General features: G+C 42.9%; 1 protein-coding gene across 10 annotated transcripts in view; it reads left to right on the top strand.

The window, feature by feature from the left end:
* Kiaa1217 (KIAA1217 ortholog) overlaps positions 1-22152 on the top strand; it is a 488613-nt gene that overhangs the window by 455476 nt on the left and 10985 nt on the right. For 8 of the 10 annotated variants that reach the window (XM_051205692.1, XM_051205695.1, XM_051205688.1 and 5 more), the window contains 7 exons: positions 9212-9387; positions 11829-11959; positions 12619-12766; positions 15111-15570; positions 18167-18350; positions 20599-20759; positions 21343-21507. In XM_051205692.1, the coding sequence (XP_051061649.1) occupies positions 9212-9387; positions 11829-11959; positions 12619-12766; positions 15111-15570; positions 18167-18350; positions 20599-20759; positions 21343-21507 (1425 nt within the window). The remainder of the gene's footprint in view (positions 1-9211; positions 9388-11828; positions 11960-12618; positions 12767-15110; positions 15571-18166; positions 18351-20598; positions 20760-21342; positions 21508-22152) is intronic. The other 2 variants (XM_051205691.1, XM_051205689.1) reach the window with 1 other exon arrangement.

Raw genomic sequence — 22152 nt, 5'->3', positions numbered from 1 at the left:
CTTTCAACGCCTGCTGTTTTTAGAGGAGAGCTACTCCCTTTGGAAAACTTTAAGCCTAATTATTTAGTCTTTAACTCCATCAAAGACTCCCAAAGGGAGTAGTGTTATCTAAAAATAGGGACATCTGGTTGCCTGGATAGTCACCCAAAATTCTTCTGTAATATTGGGGCATCCAACTTTGGCCTAGTATATATATCTGGCAGACTTTTCTGAGAAGCAGAGGGAGTATTCTACCTTGTCTTGGCAAAGTTTGGCAGTCACTTTGTGTGTGTGTGTGTGTGTGTGTGTGCTGCTGGTCCTGTTTGTACATTATACAGCCAGCAGTTGAGGCATGTGCAGTGTTTTTTGCCCAAGTGGCTACTTTTTCTCATAAAGAAATTCTTCAATGTCCATAGTCTTCTTTTGAAGCAAATTGGTGCTGTCAGGAACCGACGTGTCTCACTGTCATGAAAAGCCTTAGGTTATTAAGCATATTAAATGCCATATTCTATAAGTCTTTGAAGTGTGTAAAGACCATTTATCAATCTACCTAAATATATCTGTGTATGACCCAGCATGACTATAAGTTTGACTATAATAGATGACTATGAATTTGTATTTCTTAATTTACATACATTTTTAAATGATTTGCATAAACATAAATACCCCAAACAAGAGTAGAAACATACATACAGTGATCAAAATTAACTTTAAATTTGTTTCAATAAACCAAAATCCACACCAGTGTAAAATATTTTTAAGTTAATGGTTGTTTTTTGGATTAAAATAGATTTAGTTGTCATTTCTATACCATATCCCCCATTTTCCCTTAGAAAGAGATCTTTGATTTAACTCTTTGTTTAGCTCTTTTTCTGACCATGAGCAATAACAACTTGTAACCAACTCCCCTAAATAATGGCAAACACTTATAATCCATTTAATAATCAAAACCCACCCTTATCTCATCTCTTGGGAATGTGGGTATAGTTCTTTAGACTATTTCCTGTTATTTGTGGGCACTGGTCTCTTTAGGGGAACCTTAAGAAAATCAGGGTAATTGTTAAATCTTGACTGGAGTATTCTGTGAGGCTGGATTGTCTCAGCCAGCATTGCTTTGTCATGAGCACAAGCAGTTGTCTTAGCTATTCCAGAAGCATTTGAGACATATTTGTTACTTTGGGTATGTGAGCTATGGTACCACCTGTAGGCATCTGGTCTGTGAACCTGTAACTGAAGCCACACCTGAAGGCGAAGTTGCAATGGTTCCCCCCCCCCCCACCAGAAAGAGAGAGGGAAGGAAAGCCATGCCTCAAGCTTCCATTTTCCTGCTTCTGTGTGCCTGAAGCCACACCCAAAGGGTGTGAACCTTTACAGGTTCACAGACCAGATGCCTACAACCTCCTTAGGTGGCGCATGACATTGTTTGGTTCTGGGATGGTTGAGAGAAATTTCTTAACACCTGCCACCTCTGTCAACCCTTGGACCTACATCAGCATGGTGTAACACAGTCAATTTCTTAACAAGAATGTTCTTGACCAAGGTTTAGCAGTTCTAGTGTAGTCCTATGGGTTTCTTTATCCCTATATAACTTTTCAATTTCACTGGTTCTCTCTGGGCATAAATGGAAATGAGCAAAATGCTATTGGGCTTAAAAGTGTTAGGAGTTTCCAAAGCAGCTCCAAGGGGAAGATAAGCGCTTTGTTTCTTAACCTGGTTGCCACTGTCACTTCATCTCCACACCAATCTTTGTATTCTTTCTGTCCCAGGCTTTCATTCCCCACGAACTTCTGTCTTTTCAGCCAAGGGAGTCTATTTAACACAGGAACAATTGAGGATAATTAAGCTGTGGCAGCGCCGACTCTCCTTGGGTACCTGTATTATCCTATACCTAATAGAAAATGTAGCCCCAGAGTGATTATGAGTCCAGTAATAGAGTTATCATTAGAGACATGCAGAACTCGCTGGAAGAGTCTGAAAAGAAGGAAAATTGAATTAGAAATTCCAATGTTCTTTGAGCTGTGTTATAAAATAGTGAAACTAAATGAACTCTTTTGTATTTGGCAGCCTGCTCCAGTAATTAGATAATTAAATCACTGGAAAGCCCTAGACTGTAGCAGATCATCATATATGAACATTTCATCTCCAGAAATGATAGATTCTTCTCGGGAATAAAAATATGAAGCAGATACAAGGGGTGGTTAGATGGGGGAAATGATGCAGTGAGGCTATTGAGACAACCATGTCCCTCTACGTGCGATTCGCTGTCTCCCATTTCATATGAGTTATCAGTAAACAAGACATGCTCCACCCATTTTTCCCATTCTAGTCACCTCAGGTCCCTCAGAAAAGTACATATACCGAGTCATTCTGACGGAGTCCCATTTCATTGGTGTAGACTGGCAGGTAGGCTAATGGTTCTAGAATATTCCAAGTTAGAATTATTGCTTTCAGGTATTATGAATGTTCAATCCAGTGAGATGTCTCAGAGATAAGCCAGGATCAGTAGTGGATGCGAATGAGTACCACTCTGTAAGCCCGGAAGGAGATGCTAACTTAAACCACTCCAAACTGTGCTCAGCTGCTTTGCCTCCTGTGCTTCATCAGATTTGCTACAAGCCACAAGCTGATGAAATATTGACACTGCTATGTTGTCACTCCCAAGTGACCTCTGGGTCCACAAAGATGGCAACAATTAAAGAACATTGTAACTCAACAAATGTTCTCTTCAAAGGGATGATGACCCATTTCTTTTCCTGATATGATTTATAAATAAAAATCTGATTTTTTTTCTGATGGTGAATATGCAGAATGTCCCAGTGCATCGAATTTTGTTTTTTCTTTCCGAAAGAACTCCAGACCCACAGAGGTGACGACATTTCTGTTCCTCTCTGAGTTGAGGAGAGAAATGTATTTCTGTAAGAAAACTAGTTCTGTGGAGACCACAGTCAGGATTTCACCCAAAACAAAAGAATGGAAACATTCTACTGTTCCAATTCACACTTTTTTTTTTTTTTTTTACTTAGTCCCCCATCTCTTTATCCAGCTTCCTGTTCTTAAAAAAAAAAAAAAATCAGGTTATTCTGAACTTAGAGTTACATTTTTAAGGTTCTTTGAATCTGCTGTTTTGTTTTTTTTTTTTCCTGGTGAGGGAGGATCAACATTAAAGAGGAGACTGTAGTTCACAGAGCCCGACGATCTGGCCTAACGTAATTCAACAGTTATCTTAATGTATCTTTCATGTTAGAGTCTTTTATTTTCTGATGTCCAAAATTATAGTCAGGAGAATGTGTATGCCAGAGGAAAGCACATCAAAATCTGGTCCTTGTAGAACAGACTGTTTTTCCACCCAGGCAGAAATGATAAATGGGACTGATACAGAGGTTGACAGTTAAGTTACTGAATAATTTACCAAGCCCTGGTCAGATCTACAGACAAGAGACTATCTAAGATGCTGAGACAACATCCAGATAACATGTGTCCATGACCAGGCATTGTTTGTTTTTGTTCCCTGAAGCCTTGGGAGATGTTATGTAGGTGATTAGGAGTCATTCTAGGGTCTGATTTTCAATCCCAAACTCTCTGGTTTGTGGTATAACCACTGCTCAGTGTTATGGGTAGATGGTAGCATCTGGTCCATTTCGCCAGCTGGTCATGTTGTCAAGGCTGGTTTCACCTACCACATCAGGGATGAGCTAAGGAGTACAGGGCTATTTTGAGGTAGTTAGATTTAAACAGTTTCCTACATATTCATGAAGTTGATATGGATAATTCACTTGGTCCAATTAAGACTTAATGTCCAAGAACATTCTAAGCATGCTTATAAAACCGTCAAAGGCATTTTCAATAAATTGTGTTTCCAGCTAAGTGGGAGTAGTTGAAACTCCATTCACCATCCCATTGTTGACAGTTAGAGAACTAGAAACTATTGAACATGAGTTGCAGACACTGGACAACAGAAAATTAGGGTCTGGGTAGCTCAGAAGGATGGAGCAAAGGAGAAGACTCTCACGGTTGACCTATGTATCTGCATGGAGGTACTTTCCAGATGAAATGCAGAAACTCAAGCAGTTCTGGGATCATCTTTCTGGGCTAAGGAGATAAAAATCAAGATTCAGAGAGCTGAAAGAGTTAGCATGGGATGGAGTGCCAAATAGAAAGAGAAGTCTCTGCTAGAAAGGACTGTGTTAATTTGAGGGCCAGCTATTGGGTAATTAACCAAGTATGTGAACAATGAACGCACCTCTGGGCCAAATAAAGACTATGTGGGTAAACCAGCAAGCCAAATCTTCCTAGAGACTACCCAGGCCTAGAGCAACTCAAGTTTTTGGAAACAAGAATGAAGAGGCCATGTTGGGTACCTCGATATTAAGTATAGACTGGAAAAGGGCTAGATCCCATTCTTTGGACTAAAGTACTAGTGTAAAGATTATCCTAAATTCTCCCTATAAAAGGTTAAAAATAATCCTCTCAGCAACAAAATTAAGCACACATAACTAGCCTGTCAGAGAATACCCAAAATCTGTAAGGAAAACAATAAAAGTTAATACTACATGCCTAGTGTCCAATCAAAAATGACTAGACAATGAATGATGGTTAAAAAAAAAAATATGATCCATGAAAACTCATCCAATAGAAGACAATCAGAAGTAACAGAGATAATGACATCAGTAGGAAAGACTTCAAAAAGCTATCCAAATTATTCTCAAGGATTTAGAAGAAAACATGAACCAAATCTATGTGATTAAGAGTAGAGATTTTGAAAGTTAAAAAAAAAAAAAAAAGCATAGAGTATCTATATAGACTTGAAAGATGAAACTCTGGCCAACGAAAGCAATAGAAAACAGCAATAGAAACCATCCAAGAGTTAAGAAGATTCTACACTAAAATCCAGTGACCCATGGAGCAGTATTAAAGGGTCAGTGGGGGAAAAGAAACTATCACAAGAGAGAGTGAGTACAATTTTTCCAAATTTGATGAAGGTTATACACCCACAGACCAAATAGCACAGTAAACATCCAGACTAGTAATGGAAAAGGGAACCATAGCAATAGATGTTGTAAACAAATTGATAGAAAACAAGGATTAATAGAAAAGGCAGACAGAAAGGGGAGAAGCATTTCATACTAGGAAATACAAGTCAGGATTAATATTCACTTCTCATCGGGAACAAGACAAGTCAAAAAAAAAAAAAAACAGTTTAATGGCATCTTCAAAGATGCAAAAGGAAAAAACAAATGTTAGGAGGATACTTACTGCCCAACTCTTTTTATGAAGTCTGTGTTACCCTGTCCTAGTTAGCTTTTTATTGTTGTGATAAACACAGTGTCCAGAAGCAGTCTGGAGAGGAGAGGGTTTATTTGGCTTACATGCCCCAATCACAGTCCATCATGAAGGTCAGAGAAAGCAGCAACTGAAGCAAAGGCAGTGGACAGGCGCTGCTGATTGGCTTGCTCTCCATGGCTTGCTCAGCCTGCTTTCTTACAAGCCAAGGACCACCAGCCCAGTGGTGACACTGTTTACGGTGGGCTGGACCCTCCCACATCAATCATGAATCAAGAAAATGCCCCACAGACTTGCCCACGGGCCAATCAATTGAAGTTCACTCTTCCCAAATGACTCTAGTCTGTGTGAAGTTGACAAAAACTAACCAGATATATCCTAAGAACAAAAGTCACAGGCCAGTAGCCTTTGCAAAAATAAAGGTATCAAACTCTTAAAATATTGAACAAAGTTCAGTAATATATTAAAAGATAATGATCTCAAGTACACTGGAGCCCTTTAGCATAGGAATATAAGCTGACATGTTTGAACCCATCAACAGAATAAAAAAAGCATATCCTCTCAGTAAATACTAGAGAAGCATGCTGGAATTCACCATGAGTGACACCAACACTCAGCAGTCTCCAGAGAGAAACAACCTTCCTTGACCCAAAAAGAATGGTATTTATTGCTAGTGAAACACCACACATGATCCCAGTGAGAGCAAGAACCAAGTGGAAGGAAATCAACTTTCGCTTCTACTTAGCACTGTACTGAATATCTTATGGAGCACACCACAGCTAGCAAAGGAAATGTCTCTCCTTGCAAACAATATGATTGTGTGTGTGAAATTGAAAGGGATCTAAAAGAGTGCCATTAGGAATAAGTGAATTTAGCAAGATCACCAGTATCGAGCCAAACATAAATTGTCTAGTATGTCCATACAAGGGAATGTCACTTGGCCATAAAATAAACAATCTCAGAAGCTCTGGGCTGAGCTGGGAGTTTAGCCCAGGGGTAGAACACTTATCTAGTACATGCAAGGCCCTGAGTTCCATTTCAGCACTGGGGCTGGGAGAACTGAATGAAAAAAGCCAGATACAATAGACAGTGTGTGATTCCATTTGCGTGATATTCTGGGACAGGAGGAATTGTTCTGTAATAACAGAAGTACGGGTGATTCCCTGGACTAAGGATTGCAAACTTGAGGGATTGTGAAGGAAACTTTTAGAGTGACAAGGAAATGTCTCTTTTTAGTGGTGTTTCCTAGTGACTACATCAGTGGACTTATGGAACTGTGTCTTAGTGTGAGCACACATATCTTACTGTTTGATATTGTCCCTTTACACAGTTGATGTTCTTTCATCAACTGAAAGGCAAACCTACAAACCTCAAACTTTACCCATGCTCTCTGATACAGAGAATGACTAAGGACCTATCTCTAGATCAAAATCTTGCCTTCTACTTTTCTTTGGCACTCTGCTGGGATGAACCAGGGCATTTTCATGGCCAGGGATAATGGCAGTAACAGGGCAGGATAGATGAGAATGTGGGTTTGGCATTTCTCCCTTCAGGAATATTGCTCCTCACAGTGCTGTAACAAGTTTCCTCTCCGTACCCTCAGCTGAATCCCAGGAAGCCTGGCAAGGAGACTAATAAAGCCTAGGACTTAGGAACAGCCATTCCTCTTCTACTCTGGTAGCACAATAATTCCCTTAGTTATTGCATGGAATTGTCATCTTCCAAGATATCCTTAGTTGTGACAGAAATGTTATTATGTGCCAGAAAGTATTCCTAGAGCAAGACTCTTGTCTGGATAGAAGAGACATTTGGGAGTCAAGATAAAATGACCTCTTTCTTTTCCTTTTTTTAAAAATTATTATTTTAATTTATTTGATTTAGAATCAATTCTATTTTACATAGTCTAGTTTCCTCTCCCATGTTGCCCACTAAGTCCCATCCCACCCCACCCCCATCCACTTCCCAGGGAGGATGAGGCCTTCCACAAGCGCTATAACCTTTGCAACTATTTAATTGTGCACTTCTCTGTCTTACATATCCATCTCCACTCATTGTACCTCCCCATCTCAGGCAGAGCTCTGAATAAGAGCACAGCTTTTCCTAGAAGGCAGTGTTATAGTTTATGTTTCATTGACCACAGACCTGCTGCAGCTCCTGCAGCACAGGCTGAGCACAAGGCTCATCTGAGCCAGGGTGGGGAATGGGGGGTAGGGGGGTGTTACTCCCTAATTCAACCACTTAGAAAACAATTCTGGCTTTTCTGTTGCTCTTTGTTATCAAGATGGCTGCTTACGTTCATTTTTGGAGCGATGTTGTAGGATCCACTTCCTAGAGCAGAAATTAACAGGGAGACAGGAAGACCATTTCAGGAGGTTCAAGGTCACTGTGGCAGAAAGGAGCTCAGGAAATCAGAAAGACTGAAGGATGTTGATGTGGGCATGGGGAGTGTAGGAGGCATACCTGGGAAGTGACTAGACACCCAGGAAGGGCTGTCTCAAGGAAGGACAAGCCAGAGCTATACATAAAGGACATTAACAAAGCTTTGGGAACATGACTGTGAGTCATAGAGGTCACCAAGAGTGGCACACTTTTATTTGGCTCCCTCCCAGATATTCCACCCCCAGGTTTCTGCTCCCTGATAACAGTAGCTGGTATGTACTCAGAGTTAGGTTTGCACAGACGTTATCCTAAACATTTTTTAAATTATCTCACTAAATCCCCGCAACCAGCCAAAAGCACTGTCCTGTCACCACATGTCCTTATTAACAGTCATGGAAACTAGTGACATTCATGGCCATAGTCTTTTTAGTCTGTAATCGCCATGCCGAATCTTGCACTGACATTGGAACTCAATGGTGCCTTTGCGTGTGACCCAGCTTATTCCTTACCTGGGTAATGGAGATCACAATAAGACTTTGAACAAGTGATACCATGGTCAAACTGTACTTCCTTTCAGTGTAAAGATATAATGGGGAAGATGACAACAGATTCCTCACTCCTGTCAGGTGATAGCTTGTAGTGGAGAAGGATCCAGAAAACAATTCAAGTTCTCTGGTGTTTCTGGGGGACTTGGGGGATAATGTAATAACTATAATGCAATCATTGCTACTGAGATTGATGGACAGTGTTCACTTCATGGACATATAAAAGTCCATCATTGCTCTGCCCTAAGGATGCAAGTGTTGACAATTGTCTTATGAAGCCTAGCTTCAAACTTGCATGCTGTATGCTCCATGAGATGGAAAACCAGTGAGTGCTGGAAACTGTATGGAAATTATGGGCTTAGATGCACATGCAGTCTCTGTCAAATCCAGCGAACATGGTAAGTTCCCAAGAGCCTTGGTCTCCTCTGGACTCAGTATCATTGTCACCATCAATACTGAGTGTCATATGGTCAGGTGCTATGATTCCATGGTATTGAGACATGGAGCCAAACAAACCTGAGAGGAAAGATTGACTTTAAAAAGACATTCTGAAAAATTCCTGTCAAGCCAATGGTAGTTGAGTTTTCACAGGAGCCTCAGAGTGGTCCTGCAAGGAAAGCAGATTCCACTTCATCAAAGTGAAACAGAGAGCATGAAAATCTAAGTGGTATACCCCACGTCTCTAATGGGCTGAGGACTGAGGGTTGACTGATCCACAGGGATTCCAACACTAGTGCTCTTGGCTCCTCTATAAAATTATGTCCATCAGAGTTTGTGCCTCATGTGTGTCAAACAGTAGCCAGCAGGTAGAAAAGATTATATATATATATATATATATATATATATACAGCTCAGCTGTTCCTTAGGAAGTGACATTATAGACAGTCCTTGCTTTCTCCTCTTTCTTACCAAAATAAAGATTCAGCTGTGCTTTTTCTCTGAGCCCACTTCAAAAGACTGCAGGGCGTTCAGTCTTCACGATGGCAGACAGGCAGAGCCAATGGAAGCTGATTTCTTTTGTTCAACAGCTGCAGAACCAGGAGATTCTGAGGGCCATGATGAAGAAGGCTGAGCTGGAAATCAGTAGCAAAGTGAAGGAGACCATGAAGAGACTGGAGGATCCAGTGCAACGCCAGCGCACCCTGGTGGAGCAGGAGAGACAGAGGTACCTTCATGAAGAGGAGAGGATTGTCAGGAAGTTACGGTGAGTGCAGGCCACCTGAAGACAAAAGCTGCCCTGTTCACAGGGTGCTCTTCGTAGTTGCTATTTTTCTCCCTGTCTTTATTGAGCCCCTACTGTGTGTGCCAGAGCTCTGCTAACCCCGGTGTCTGCAATTCCAAGTGTCCCTCCATCAAGGACTGGGAAATTCTACAGTCCCCATGGCAACATATCTGTTGACCAAGTATGGGACATCCTTAGGGAGGCAGGGACATTGGCAGGAGAATTGGGTACAAGATGCTAATGACATCTCATGTTTGAGTCGTGCCATACCTATCTGCATGGCACTGTCCACACACCATGCTCCTGCTTTGGAGACTTGCTAGATACCCGTCTAGGCTGTGCGTGCCAAAACTGGAAGATCATGGGGACCCACAGTAGAACAAGAGAACCAATTCCAGAAAAGCATCCTCTGACCTCCACACGTGTGCCCTTGCACGCACAGTCCCATAACATATACACACAACACTAATTTAAAAGTTATGAAATATATCCTTTTGATGATATCATAAATGCCCTTCTATTTTAAACAGACATGGACTGGGATAAGTTGGTGGGACCGTATAGCAGGAGAACAGAGGTTAGGAGAGATGAGTGGAGACTGACTCTGGGGATGTACTGACTGCCCTTCTCTGCCCAGCCCCTCCCTTTTCCCTTTCCTTCTAAGCACCAGAAAGGAACTACTGTCATAGAACCTGTGAGGCTTAGGTCGTACACGCATGGGGACACAGAGGTGAAATTGGGGTTTAAAAGAGCAGGAGAATCTTGGGTCAAGATCCTCCATGCTTTTCTACATAGATAGAATGTACTTCTGTTACGGGAGAATTGTTTGTGCTGCCACTCCACTGTGCCGGTAAAGCCTTCTTGAATCAGAGGTGCTATAGATGGTCATCACAAGCACATGGACCGACAGAACACTGCAGAAGTTCCCTGCTGCACAGCCAAGGGAAGTGGAGTTTGACGATCTTCCAGTTGCAGGGTTCTAACGCACAGAGGGCAGACTGTAAGAGAAAGTTGAGTGAGATTTTATGTTGGTGGATTGGCTTCGGGTCAAGTAACATCTCCTGGAGGAGTATCGGCATGCTGACCAGCATATGTGTGGTCGATGGAACTGGAATAGAGTGGATGCAGTAGGCTGTGCTTACCCTATCAGAGAATTTCCCTCACAGAGGGCATCATATTCAGAGGTCTCACCTCAAGCAGCAGCAACTGTATGTGTCCTGTGGATATGCTCACACAACACCAGACATGTTTCACAAATGCAGACACGGGAGCCAAGGTGTCCTCCTTTGGCCCTAATGGGCCATCATTTCTATATCAGAATGTCTGGTATCACCAACCACTTCATCTTCCTGCTCAGAGGAGGTCGTTTGTTGTGTTTGACTTCGTCCTTACTGAATGGATACTTTGTCCTGCCGGACTCCCTCTTGCAGCTCCCCTCCCTCCCTCACTTACCTAGAGGAAAGGAGCCATGTCACCTCCTCAATGGCCATCCTCTGCCCGCTTTACTAGGGATGGCTCCAAGAGGAGCAGTTGTCATTCACTTGCTGCCACCTAGTGGTCCTGTGTTTCTCAGCATGCTGTCCTCACTAATCTTTAAGAAAAGCTTTTTCTTGAAGTTGTAGGCAAATTGAAAGGATACAAGCACATGGGGTGGGCAGATTGTTTTTGTTGTTTCAAGTGGAAGACTATAACTTACTTCTGTTGGAGTCAGCATCTGTATACACACACACTCACGCACACACACACATACACACACACACACACACACTCATGCCCACACCAGGAATCAGATCTCTTAAGTGCATAGCCATAAGAGAAGCAATCATTATTGGTAGTATAATCATGTATACTAGAGGTTATTTATTAGGGAATTTTGAGGGCAGTTTTTCTTTCTCCCAAGGACATTTGACAGTGTCAAAGGATATTCACATGTGTCACAAATTACTGGTAGTTTGCTATTGGCACTTAATAGACAGAGGTCAGGGATATAACTAAAAAAGAAATTACATGGTCCAAAATGTCAGATACCAAAGTTGAGAAACCTGGTTGTCTGATTTCCAGTCACTACAGTACTGGAGGGACTACAGCTCCTACTACCTTTTCACACCTCCTTCCTCCATCTCTAGTCTATCACTACTTTCTTCTCACACACACACACACACACACACACACACACACACACACACACACACACACCTGGCCAACCTGGGACTCAAATGACAAGCACAGGAGAGCGCTCCTCAGCTGCCTTATACCTCTATGCAATGTTCCAAAGCAAACTACCTTCTAGTGTGCTCCCACCACCTCTATGGGAGCCTAAGGAGGGGCTGGGACATAGCAGAAAATGGGTAGTACCCTGCCTCTGTACCTGTGCTTTCTGAGACACTCCATGCTCAGTTCCTCTGCTATTTGCCCCCTCACAGTGAGCTGGAGGACTTTGTTGAGGATTTGAAGAAGGACTCTTCTTCTGCTGGCCGAGTGGTGACTCTGAAAGATGTGGAGGATGGAGCTTTCCTCCTGCGACAAGTGGGAGAAGCTGTGGCCACTCTCAAAGGTCAGTCTTCCGCTTCCGCTGCAAGTGTGCCTCTTGGGTTGTTTAAGAATCTTTCAAATATGCACCTGTCATCCCAGTTACTCAGGAGGCTGAGGCAGGAGGATCCCTTGAACTTAGTGGAGAACAGCCCAGGGAAACAGTGAAACCTGTTTCAAATAAAGAACCTTTCAGATAAGATCCTCCATGGAAGGAGCAGAAAGGGGAGGAGACAGGGGGGTCAGTGGGGGAGCAGGGGAGGAGGGGAGAGAGAGGGACCTGGGATTGATGTGTAAAACAAGAATGTTTGTAATATAAATTTTTAAAAAGTTGTAAAATATAACCTTTCAGATAATGAAAGATTAATTAGGACTTCTTAGAGGATCCTTATAGAGGGTGCAGAAGATGGAAATTGAATGATACAGTTAAAACTGTCTGTTTAATTGTATCACTGCACCTTACAGACATACCAAACACTTGAAAACAACCCTACCTTTCAGTTGATCTTATCCATTACAGACCTTATCCAAGGTCCCTTGGTCTGACCATCTGTGCTCTTAATCCACTGCCTCATCACATGTGTAGGCATGGTACTTCTCTATGCTACTCCAGGTCATAGTAGTGGGGTGGATGTGGTTATTCTGCCTTCCTATTCCATAACTCACCACTGGTTTGGCCTGTAGGAGAGTTTCCAACCTTGCAAAATAAGATGCGTGCTGTCCTGCGCATAGAAGTTGAGGCAGTGAGATTTCTGAAGGAAGAACCACACAAGCTGGACAGCCTCCTGAAGCGTGTGAGAAGCATGACAGACATCCTGACGATGTTGCGGAGGTGACTGTTGCGGCCTGGTGGGGTGGCTGAGAAGGAGGGCTCAAAGGCTGGTGTGCAGGTCATGGGCTCTAGGTTCCTGCCCTTCTTCTCCAAGGGCCTATTTCTAGTAACATCGTGACTTATCACCCCTTACTTATGGCATCCTGAAGAGTAGCCACAACTCCTTCAGCCCCTAAACATTTGTTGCAATGTGGCTTGAAGATATAATTCTACAGCGTAGACTGTTGCACTGGACCCATCATAGGCTTTTAAATTATTAGTCATGGGCTGGGCTTACTGATAGTGTGTGTACCTGGGTTTGATCCTCACCCCTATGAAAATAATGAATTTAAGAATAAAATTAGATAAGTAAATAGTTTTTTAAAAGTAAATATAACATTTTGTAGATGAAGAACAAATTAAAACATTGTTAGCTTCCTTCACCTTGGGGGTATAGGAGACTATAGCTAGAAAAACTGAGTCAAGTGTTTATCTACTGAAAGTATTTGAGAACATGCTGGTGCCACCCAGGAAAGAAGCTTAGCATGCTTGAGTGGACCTTCTCATCAAAGATCATTACTGTGAAGAAAGATCCAGAGAAATCACTGCCTTTTCTGTAACTTTCAATGAAAAAAATTCTAGAATCATCATACCTGTGCTTACAAAGGCTGAGGTGTAGCTCAGTGGTAGAACACTTGCCTAGGATGTATTCAGCTGTGAACAATACCACCCCCCCCCCAAAAAAAAAAAAAAAAAAAAAAAAAAAGAGAGAGAGAGAGAAAAGAGAGAAAGAATAGTTCCCAGGCAGAAGTAATATGTCATAAACTTTGTAAGATTTTGTTCCCTGACTAATCTCTCTGTCAGATTTAGAAGAGAATTATTGGATATGCAATTAACTTTAAGATAGATAACTAGTCATAAGAAGCAAATTTGATTTTTCTAACAAAAACCAACCTCAACAAGATAACTCTCCAAAATAGGTGTATGGTCAACTGCAGAAATGCCAAGCACCCACTCCCTGTAGAAGGCACCCTTTTTGCTTGTTTGTTTTTCAAGACGGGGTTTCTCTGTGTAGCTCTGGCTGTCTTAAAACTCACTCTGTGGACCAAGCTGGCCTCAAACTCAGAGATCTGCCTGCCTCTGCCTCTGCCTCTGCCTCCTGAGTGATGAGATTAAAGTCATGTGCCACAACTGCCCAACTGTAAGGCACCATCTTTATTACCATCATTACATTATACAGATGTATAGGAGACTCAAAGTGTCATTCTAGAACATGTCATAATGGATACTTAATCACAGGGTGCGTACTTCCAAAGACCACTGTCTTTTCCACTGCAGCCTGAATGAAAATGGATACATAACTTAGAATGACTCCCAAAGAACCAGGCACATGCTTATAATCCCAAGTTCAAAGTCAGCATGAGCTACACAGACTTTGTCTCAGAACCCAAGCACATGGACATAGAGCAGTTGTAGAACATTTGCATTGCATGTTCGGAAGGATGGAGAATACAACATGGCTTAATTTGGAATCACAGTTGGCCTTGAATTTGAAAGACTTGATTGATTCTGCATAAAGGGAAAGATAGCAACAAGGTAGAAGGGAAAGAAAGCAATAAGGTGAGATACAAGCTGACATGGCTCACAGTCCAAGAAGAGTTTGGAGACTTCTAGAAGCTTCTGGGTGAGAATTGAGTATATTTAAGGGCTTCACGGTCCAGGATCAGGCAGGGGAGTGATTGCTAGTAAACATGTGTTCACTTACATTTACCACCACTAGTGAGGGACTAGTCTCAGTCTGGGCATAACAGTGTTACCATGAAAGAAAGGGACTATCTCCTGGGGCTCATAGCATGGTTCAGTGGGTAAGGGCACTTGCCACAAAGCATGAGGACCTTAGTTCAAATCCCTAGAATCCATGTAGTACCAGGCACAGGAGCATAAGTATACCTATGACCAGATGGGAGGCAGAGACAGAAAGTCTTCCAAAGCTCACAGGCCATGCTGGCATCCGTAGCAGCAATGAGATCCAGCCTTAGCAAGGTAGAAAGTAAGGACTGAGACTCCACAGTTTATGCTTGGATCTTCATATAGACTATGGCACATTCACACACACATGAATGAGGACACACACACACACACACACACACACACACACACACAAAATACACCTTTTGAAGAAAGAACTACAAAAGCCCATATGGCTTTGGAACTTTGCCAGGGTAACCCTAACCCCTGAACCATCCTGAGTTCTTTAATATTTTCACCTAAATAGGCTCTGATGCATGGTGTTCAGATACACCACAAAGAGAGCACGGAGGGACACTCAAAACAATTTAACACTGCTGTGTATGGTTTCTCCTAGGCACGTCACTGATGGGCTCCTGAAAGGCACAGATGCAGCCCAAGCTGCACAGTATGTCGCCATGGAGAAGGCCACAGCTGCAGAGGTCCTGAAACATCAGGAGGAGACAGTCCATGTGCCAGGGCAGCCCCTCCACAGCAGCACCGGAAGCCCTGGTGATGTGAAGTCAGAAGTGGTACCTCTGTCTACCATGACGGTTCACCATGTACAGAGCTCCCCTGTGGTTATGCAACCCTCCCAGCATTCCTCAGCCTTGCTGAACCCAGCCCAGAACTTGCCTGGAGGGACTGGTTCCCATACAGCCAGCCCCACAGCAATCACACAGGATGTAACCTCTGCACCGCAGTCGGCCCCAGCCCCCCAATCCCCTCAAACCCCAGTGAATGGTTCTTCCATGCAGAGCTTGTTCATTGAGGAAATCCACAGCGCGAGTGCCAAGAACAGGGCAGTGTCCATTGAGGTAGAGTCCTATTTCCATTTCTTATAACCCCATCCCCTTTCCTAAAGGGAGTTTATATTCTGATTGTTACATATTTAAATACCAATGTGTGAATATGTATTGTTCACATATTTGAAAAGGACTGTTGTCACATGAATATAATATGAATCAAAGATGTGTTGTGACTATAGATAGCTTTTTATAGATATTTAGGAATTTTGTTGTTTGCTTTCAGATTGTTTTAGAAACAGAATACAGGTGTAGGTTTGAGGGACAAGTCATCAGGTGTGGGAGTATCCCTAATTCAGAGGAAGATGGGTCAGGTATGCTGGTAAATGTTAAGCAGCTGGCTCTCGTGGGGAAAGACCTGATAGGAAGCATCTGCCAGCTCCCGTGTGAGCTGATCTGGGCTCTGGTATGCCCACCTGAGGTGGCTGAATGTAAGCTTGCAGAGAAATGTGGTGGTGAGTTTTCTGAGGTGGCACACAGAGCCACCATGCTAAAAGCCAGCTTGGAGAGGATTTGTCTCCCATTGTGAAGTCACTAGACCTGGGTAAGCAGAGAAGGCATTGTCTTAGTTTGCTTTCTGTTGCTGTGATAAACACCATGACCAAAAGCAACTTGGGGAGGGAAGGGTTTATTTGGCTTACATATCCTGGGCCACAGTCCACTGAAGGAAGCCAAGAAAGGAACTCAAAGCAAAAACCTGGAGCATGCATTCTTAGATACCCCAGGCCTACCATCCTGGGGATGGCACAGTCCCTGGTGGGCTGAGCCTTCTCACATCAATGACTCATCAAGAAAATGCCCTTCAGACTTGCCTATAGACAATCTTATGAAGGTATTTTCTCCACTGAGGGTCCTCTTCCCAGATTACTCTAGCTTGTGTCAAGTTGACAGAAAACTAACTGGGACAAGGTGTTTAGGGGGCATCCTGGGATAGAGCAGTGCTGGAGAAGAAGGAAGGCTGTGAGAAACCAGATTATCTGGTTATGTGTTATCTGGGAGCCCCTGGAAGCCAGTACAAGGTCCCTGGGGTTGTGATTTAGAGCTATCCGAGAACACAGAAGGTCTGAGCAGTGAGTCAGCTGAGGTGGTGGGTCTGGAACTGAGGGAGCTGGACAGGAAGTTACTGCAGTAGCCTGAGAATGGAAATGGAGCAGTGGCCTTGGTAGGGACCACCGTACTGTAATAGTTGAAAGGCTAAAGCAGGAGCATTGTTAGTTGGAGGGCAGCCTGGGTTACACGGGAAGATGCTGGGGTGGGGGTTAGGACAACAAAGCATTGGCTCCGCATATGCTGGTTCCTGGGTTCCCCATCACTGAAAAAGCAAGTCAAGTGACCTGCAAAAAAATAAAAGCATATCATTTTAAGTACATTTTCCTCCCCCAGCCCCCACTTTTCCCTAATCCCAGGGCCTTTCCTCCTCCCTAGCAACTGGGTCATACCCACCCTCACCTTTATTACAAGTCACCAGCAGATAACTCTAGGCGTGTTGGGATGACCTATTTAAACTGCCATAGCCACAGTCGTGTAGCCTCTAGACAAGGGTAGCTTCCATTCCATATGCAGTGTTTGTACCCTGATTCGTGTCACTTATTTAAAAATTGCTCATTGAGGAAGGGATGGATAGTGATGGGGGGTGTATTTTCTTACTTAAAGGATGTCAGTGTGACAACACTTTTATAAATATTTGCTAAAAACCTGGCAGCTATAATTATTAATAAGATGTGTATATTTCAAGTTGTGAAAGGACACTTAGGGCTGTCTCTGAAAATGTTGTGTGCATGGGTAGGGAGGACCAGGACCTTTCTGTCACCTGGGACACTGACAAATCAAGTACTCTTTATTCACTTACTGATCCTTACTATCTCTCATAACTCTGGGTCAGCAGTGAGCCGGGCTCACCACATGGTCAGTGCTAGGGAGGGAAAACATGTGAGGCTGATGCTGGTGGAAGGGGGCTTCTGTTGGTTTTTAAAACATGTGAATGCATCTCTGTCATGAAACTCATCACACTGTAGTTAATCTAAAACAATTTTATAAGTAAGAAAGGATGACCCAGAGGTCACATAGTCTTGAGCAAAAGTAGAATTGAGGCAATGAATTTTTTTTAACCTTAATTTATTTTTGCAACTGATGCAAAAAATCTTAAAATGATACATATTAATCCAGTACCACATGATGGTTCAATACATGGGACATAGGTTTTTATTGTCGTTCATAGTGAGTGTTGGTGTTTGTGTTGCTGTTTGTTTAAACATTCCTTTTGCAATGACAACTGGATTTAGAAAGCAAAGTTTAGTAGTAGAAAATACCTATGAAAGCAACGTCCATACCTGTTTTAATCTAGGATTGGCAGAAGTCTATGGTAAGTGCTGAGTGATCGTCAAGGGGTAGGTTGAGCTTGTGAGATAGCTGTTCTGTGGATGAGTGTCACTAGGGCTGAAGCAGCCTGATGGGTCTGGGCAGTGGGGCAGGCAGCCTCAGATGAACCAGAGCATTATCTCATCAACACTTTAACCCTGTTACACCCCTTCTACGCTTCGGAATGAAATCGCTAACCTAAATCTTCTCTCTGGTTTCTAAACTATCTGCAATTGTCATTTTCCTGCAGAAAGCAGAAAGGAAATGGGAAGAAAAAAGGCAAAATCTAGAACACTATAATGGGAAAGAGTTTGAGAAGTTGCTGGAAGAAGCTCAGGCCAACATCATGAAGTCAATTCCAAACTTGGAGATGCCTCCAGCTTCCAGCCCAGCGCCAAAGGCTGAAGCCACAGTAGACAAGCTGGAGCTGTCAGGTAAGGGTCAGCCACAGCAGGCCTTGCAAAGATGTGCAGGTTCACATTAGCTCCTGTGGGACAACAGGACCATGTCTCGCTTTCTGCAGAATCTCAGCAGCTCAGCAGGTGAAGTCACTTGCCACCGAGCCTGACAACCTGAGTTTGTCCCCAGAGCTGATATAGTAGACGGGAGAACCACTCCTGAAGGTTGTCTTCTAACCTCTATGTGCAGGCCAGATAATACTTCCACACACATGCACAATTACAGTCTCTCTACAAAAGAAATTTCCGGAGGAGAAGACACAGGAGGGGTCATGATTCTCCAAAGCTGGCTTCTCTCCTCAGGTCCCTGGAAAGAATTTCTGACTCAGCTCATTACATTTCTACCTTGTATAGCTGCCTTCCCTGCTGTTAATCTTTTCACAGTTTGTTGGTGTTTCATATAATTCTCATAGTCTTTCCTTATATATAGCTTATATTTTGTAAAGATGTTCCATTTTCATTTTTTACCTTCAGATTAAAATATTCTCAGCAGGCAGTGGTGATGCACACCTTTCATCCTAACACTTGGGAGGCAGAGGCAGGTGGGTTTCTGATTTTGAGGATAGCCAGGGCTACACAGAGAAACCCTGTCTCAAGAAACCAAAAATAAATTAAAATTTTCTGCATGAATTATTCAGCTACCAGCATGAATGTTTTTATTCAGTACACTGCCATTTTCTACTTAACAAACAACAACAAAAATGTTATCAGAAATAGTTCACTAATGTACAGGCCATCCACAATATGTAGCTGTCACCTGTAGCTATAAATGCTGGTTTCTGTGTGTGTGTGTGTGTGTGTGTGTGTGTGTGTGTGTGTGTGTGTGTGTGTGTGTGAGACAAATGTCATTGTTTTTATGCATTTTTACTAGTGAAACAATAGTCTACATACAAGGTCTTATAAAACCTTCATGGGTGTATTGTTAAACTGTACAGGTAATGAGTAGATAGGAAAAACTTGATGGAAAATTTGAACACCACAGCCTTGGTCATTGTTAAATAAAAATTATTCAGTAGATATTTCTTTAAAAGAGCAGGGAAAGATTTGTTTGAGAGTCTTGGACTAAACAAGAGAGAAATATCAGGGCTGGAGAGATCCTTAGTAAACTAACAGCAGGATTTTCTGCTAAAACTAGGCTCGGTAGCCAGGTCAGGGTCCGGCCAAGGAGATTGCAGGGACCTGACGAAGCTCACAGAGCACTGAGAAGACAGGCCTCTATTGTTAGCCTTGGAAATCCCTGGATTGCTCAAAGTCAAGGCAGCCCTCCCAGCTGGGCAAGGTCTACCTATCTCCTGCATCGTGGGCATCCCTAAAGCCACCCTTCTTCAGGAAGACCCATTTGTTTTTAGTCCCAATGACTTACCCGGATCTTCATTACAACTCAAAGTAGAAACTGAAGACTCTCCTCAAAACAAGTCTTAGTTTCCCAGAAATGTAAAATACACCTCTAGGAGTCCAGGCCAAGTCCAGAGAGAGAATAAAAGGAAACTCCAGAAATGGATTGTGAATTTCAGTTTGGTGAGCCTGTGGGTCTCAGGTAGGGGGTGGGCAAAAGCCAGGCTGTTGGGTTAACCTTTGAGTGAGAAATGGCTTTCCTGCATATGAGATGGAGCTGAGAGATACCCATGTCCCCTAACATTGCTGTTAATTCTAGTTTATGATAGTGACCCCCATGTTGCTGGCAAAACCCTTCACCATGTTCCCATTTCTCCTCTACCTTTCACCTCTTTAGATAGAGTCTATCCCCATAGCTACGTAAATTCTTATTGGTAATACTGTTTCAGGCTGCGATTGGAGACTTTGGAAGCCTGGCAAAGGGTTTGGAACTTAACTTTAGTTCCCTGAATTTTTCACATTTTTAGTGCTCCTCAGTTTTTATACCATGAAATTTGTACCAAGAAATTAATCTAATAAGAAATCTAATAGTTTGCATTAATCCCCAGAACACCCCATTGGAAAGTCTGTTGTTTTGTATGTAGTATGTAAGTATGTAGTATGTAAGTATGTATGTAGTATGTAAGAGATGAGAGAGCTGAGTCGGCAAGAAGGGAGGTCACATACACAGGGGCTTACTGGGAGTTAAGTTTAGTTTGCCATCAAGGCTGTCCCCGTAATCATTGTTCTTCGGGGAGAACAGAGTTTGTAAGTCTAATTGCAATTCGTTTGTGCACACAAGATGTATCTTGGAAAGAAATTATCTTTGAAATGGCATATTCTTTTCCAGAAGATTCTCCAAATTCTGAGCAGGAATTGGACAAGCTAGGGGGAAAGTCACCCCCTCCTCCTCCCCCACCCCCTCGTCGAAGCTACCTGCCTGGGTCAGGACTCACCACCACGAGGTCTGGCGATGTGGTCTACACTGGCAGAAAGGAGAGCATGTCTAAGGTTTGGCGGTTGAGTCCTAGCAAATTGGTTTCTGGTTGTAGACAGATGTGTATGAATATCAAACCTAGGTCCCCAGAAAGTGCCTCAGATGGAGAATGCCGGCAGTGCCATTGGACTAGCCTGGGCGCCATGGCTGCTAGCCTTATGTAACTTTTCATGGGACAATATGAAATGCAGATCACCAGCTACCTTCCCTAGCAGGGGCATCATTAACCTGAAGTGAGGGTAGGAAGAAAGATGTTCTTACCAAGGTAATAGATCAGCAGACACAGCTGTGGGTGTTTTTATGAAAAGTTGTTAAGTGAGCCTAGCTTACACTTGGAAAGCCTTGTCCCTTGTATTAAATGAAAAAGTACAATTTTAATTGGAAATGAAACATGGGGAGGACTTTTGTAAATGTGGAGGGATCTACAACTTTATAATTCTTCAAACCATTCACCAGTGTGACAACTTATGTAAACAAACCCAAACTAAACACAAGGAAATAAAACAGCTTTTTGGCCGTAACCAAAGAGGCAATGAGACTCTGAGTAGTCTGACCTGAGGGTCTTACACCAGTATCTGTGGTCTGAATCCCTTACAGGTGAGCAGTGAAGACGCTGGGCCAACCCCACAGACTAGAGCCACAAAATGTGCCACAGAGGAGCCTGCCTCGGCCTGGGCCCCATCCCCACCACCAGTCCCTACCACTTCCTCTAAGGATGAGGAGGAAGAAGAAGAAGGAGACAAAATCATGGCAGAACTCCAGGTATGTAGCTGAGGTGACTCCTGGCCATTGGCTCTTTGCCTTCTCATTTCTGCTTCTTGGGCCATGAAGCTCACAGGTTTGTTAACTGGACAGTGCTAGTCAAGGGCACTGAAGCTAGCATATGTTAGCTGTGTCTTTTAACCCTGGCCTATTTTTCCAGGATGAGAGTCAACCATCTATCTGGGCACCTGGAGGATGTATAGAGACCATTTTTAAAACAATTCTGTAACGTTTACGTAGAAAAATCAGCTGTAGACCTCTCTAGACCTAGGTGATAGGAATAGTTTATTCTTTTCCATTTTCCTTGACCTATTAGAGAATATTTTATTGTTGTTCTTTTTTTGTTTGTTTGTTTGTTTTGGTTTTTTGTTTTGTTTGTTTGTTTGTTTGTTGGTAATGTTTAATGTCATAACTCTCTACTAAGACAGGGTAGATACCCAAGGCCATCCCATGTTCCTGTCATGAATGTGACTCTTCCCTCCAAGCATGTCCTGAGAACTCACCTCATTAGATAACATACATAATTCCTAGACCAAACTCAGGATCTTTTTGCCCCCCCCCCCCCCTTTAAGGGACATTTTTGCTTCTCAGAGACTGTACCCTTTGTGGAACTCCAAAACATGTCATCTTTTCACCAGTGTTCAT

Source organism: Phodopus roborovskii, unplaced genomic scaffold (assembly GCF_943737965.1).
Source record: "Phodopus roborovskii unplaced genomic scaffold, PHOROB, whole genome shotgun sequence".
NCBI classification, from domain to species: Eukaryota; Metazoa; Chordata; class Mammalia; order Rodentia; family Cricetidae; genus Phodopus; species Phodopus roborovskii.
Note: the sequence above shows the minus strand (reverse complement) of the source record. Positions and strands in the feature narration are given on the sequence as shown.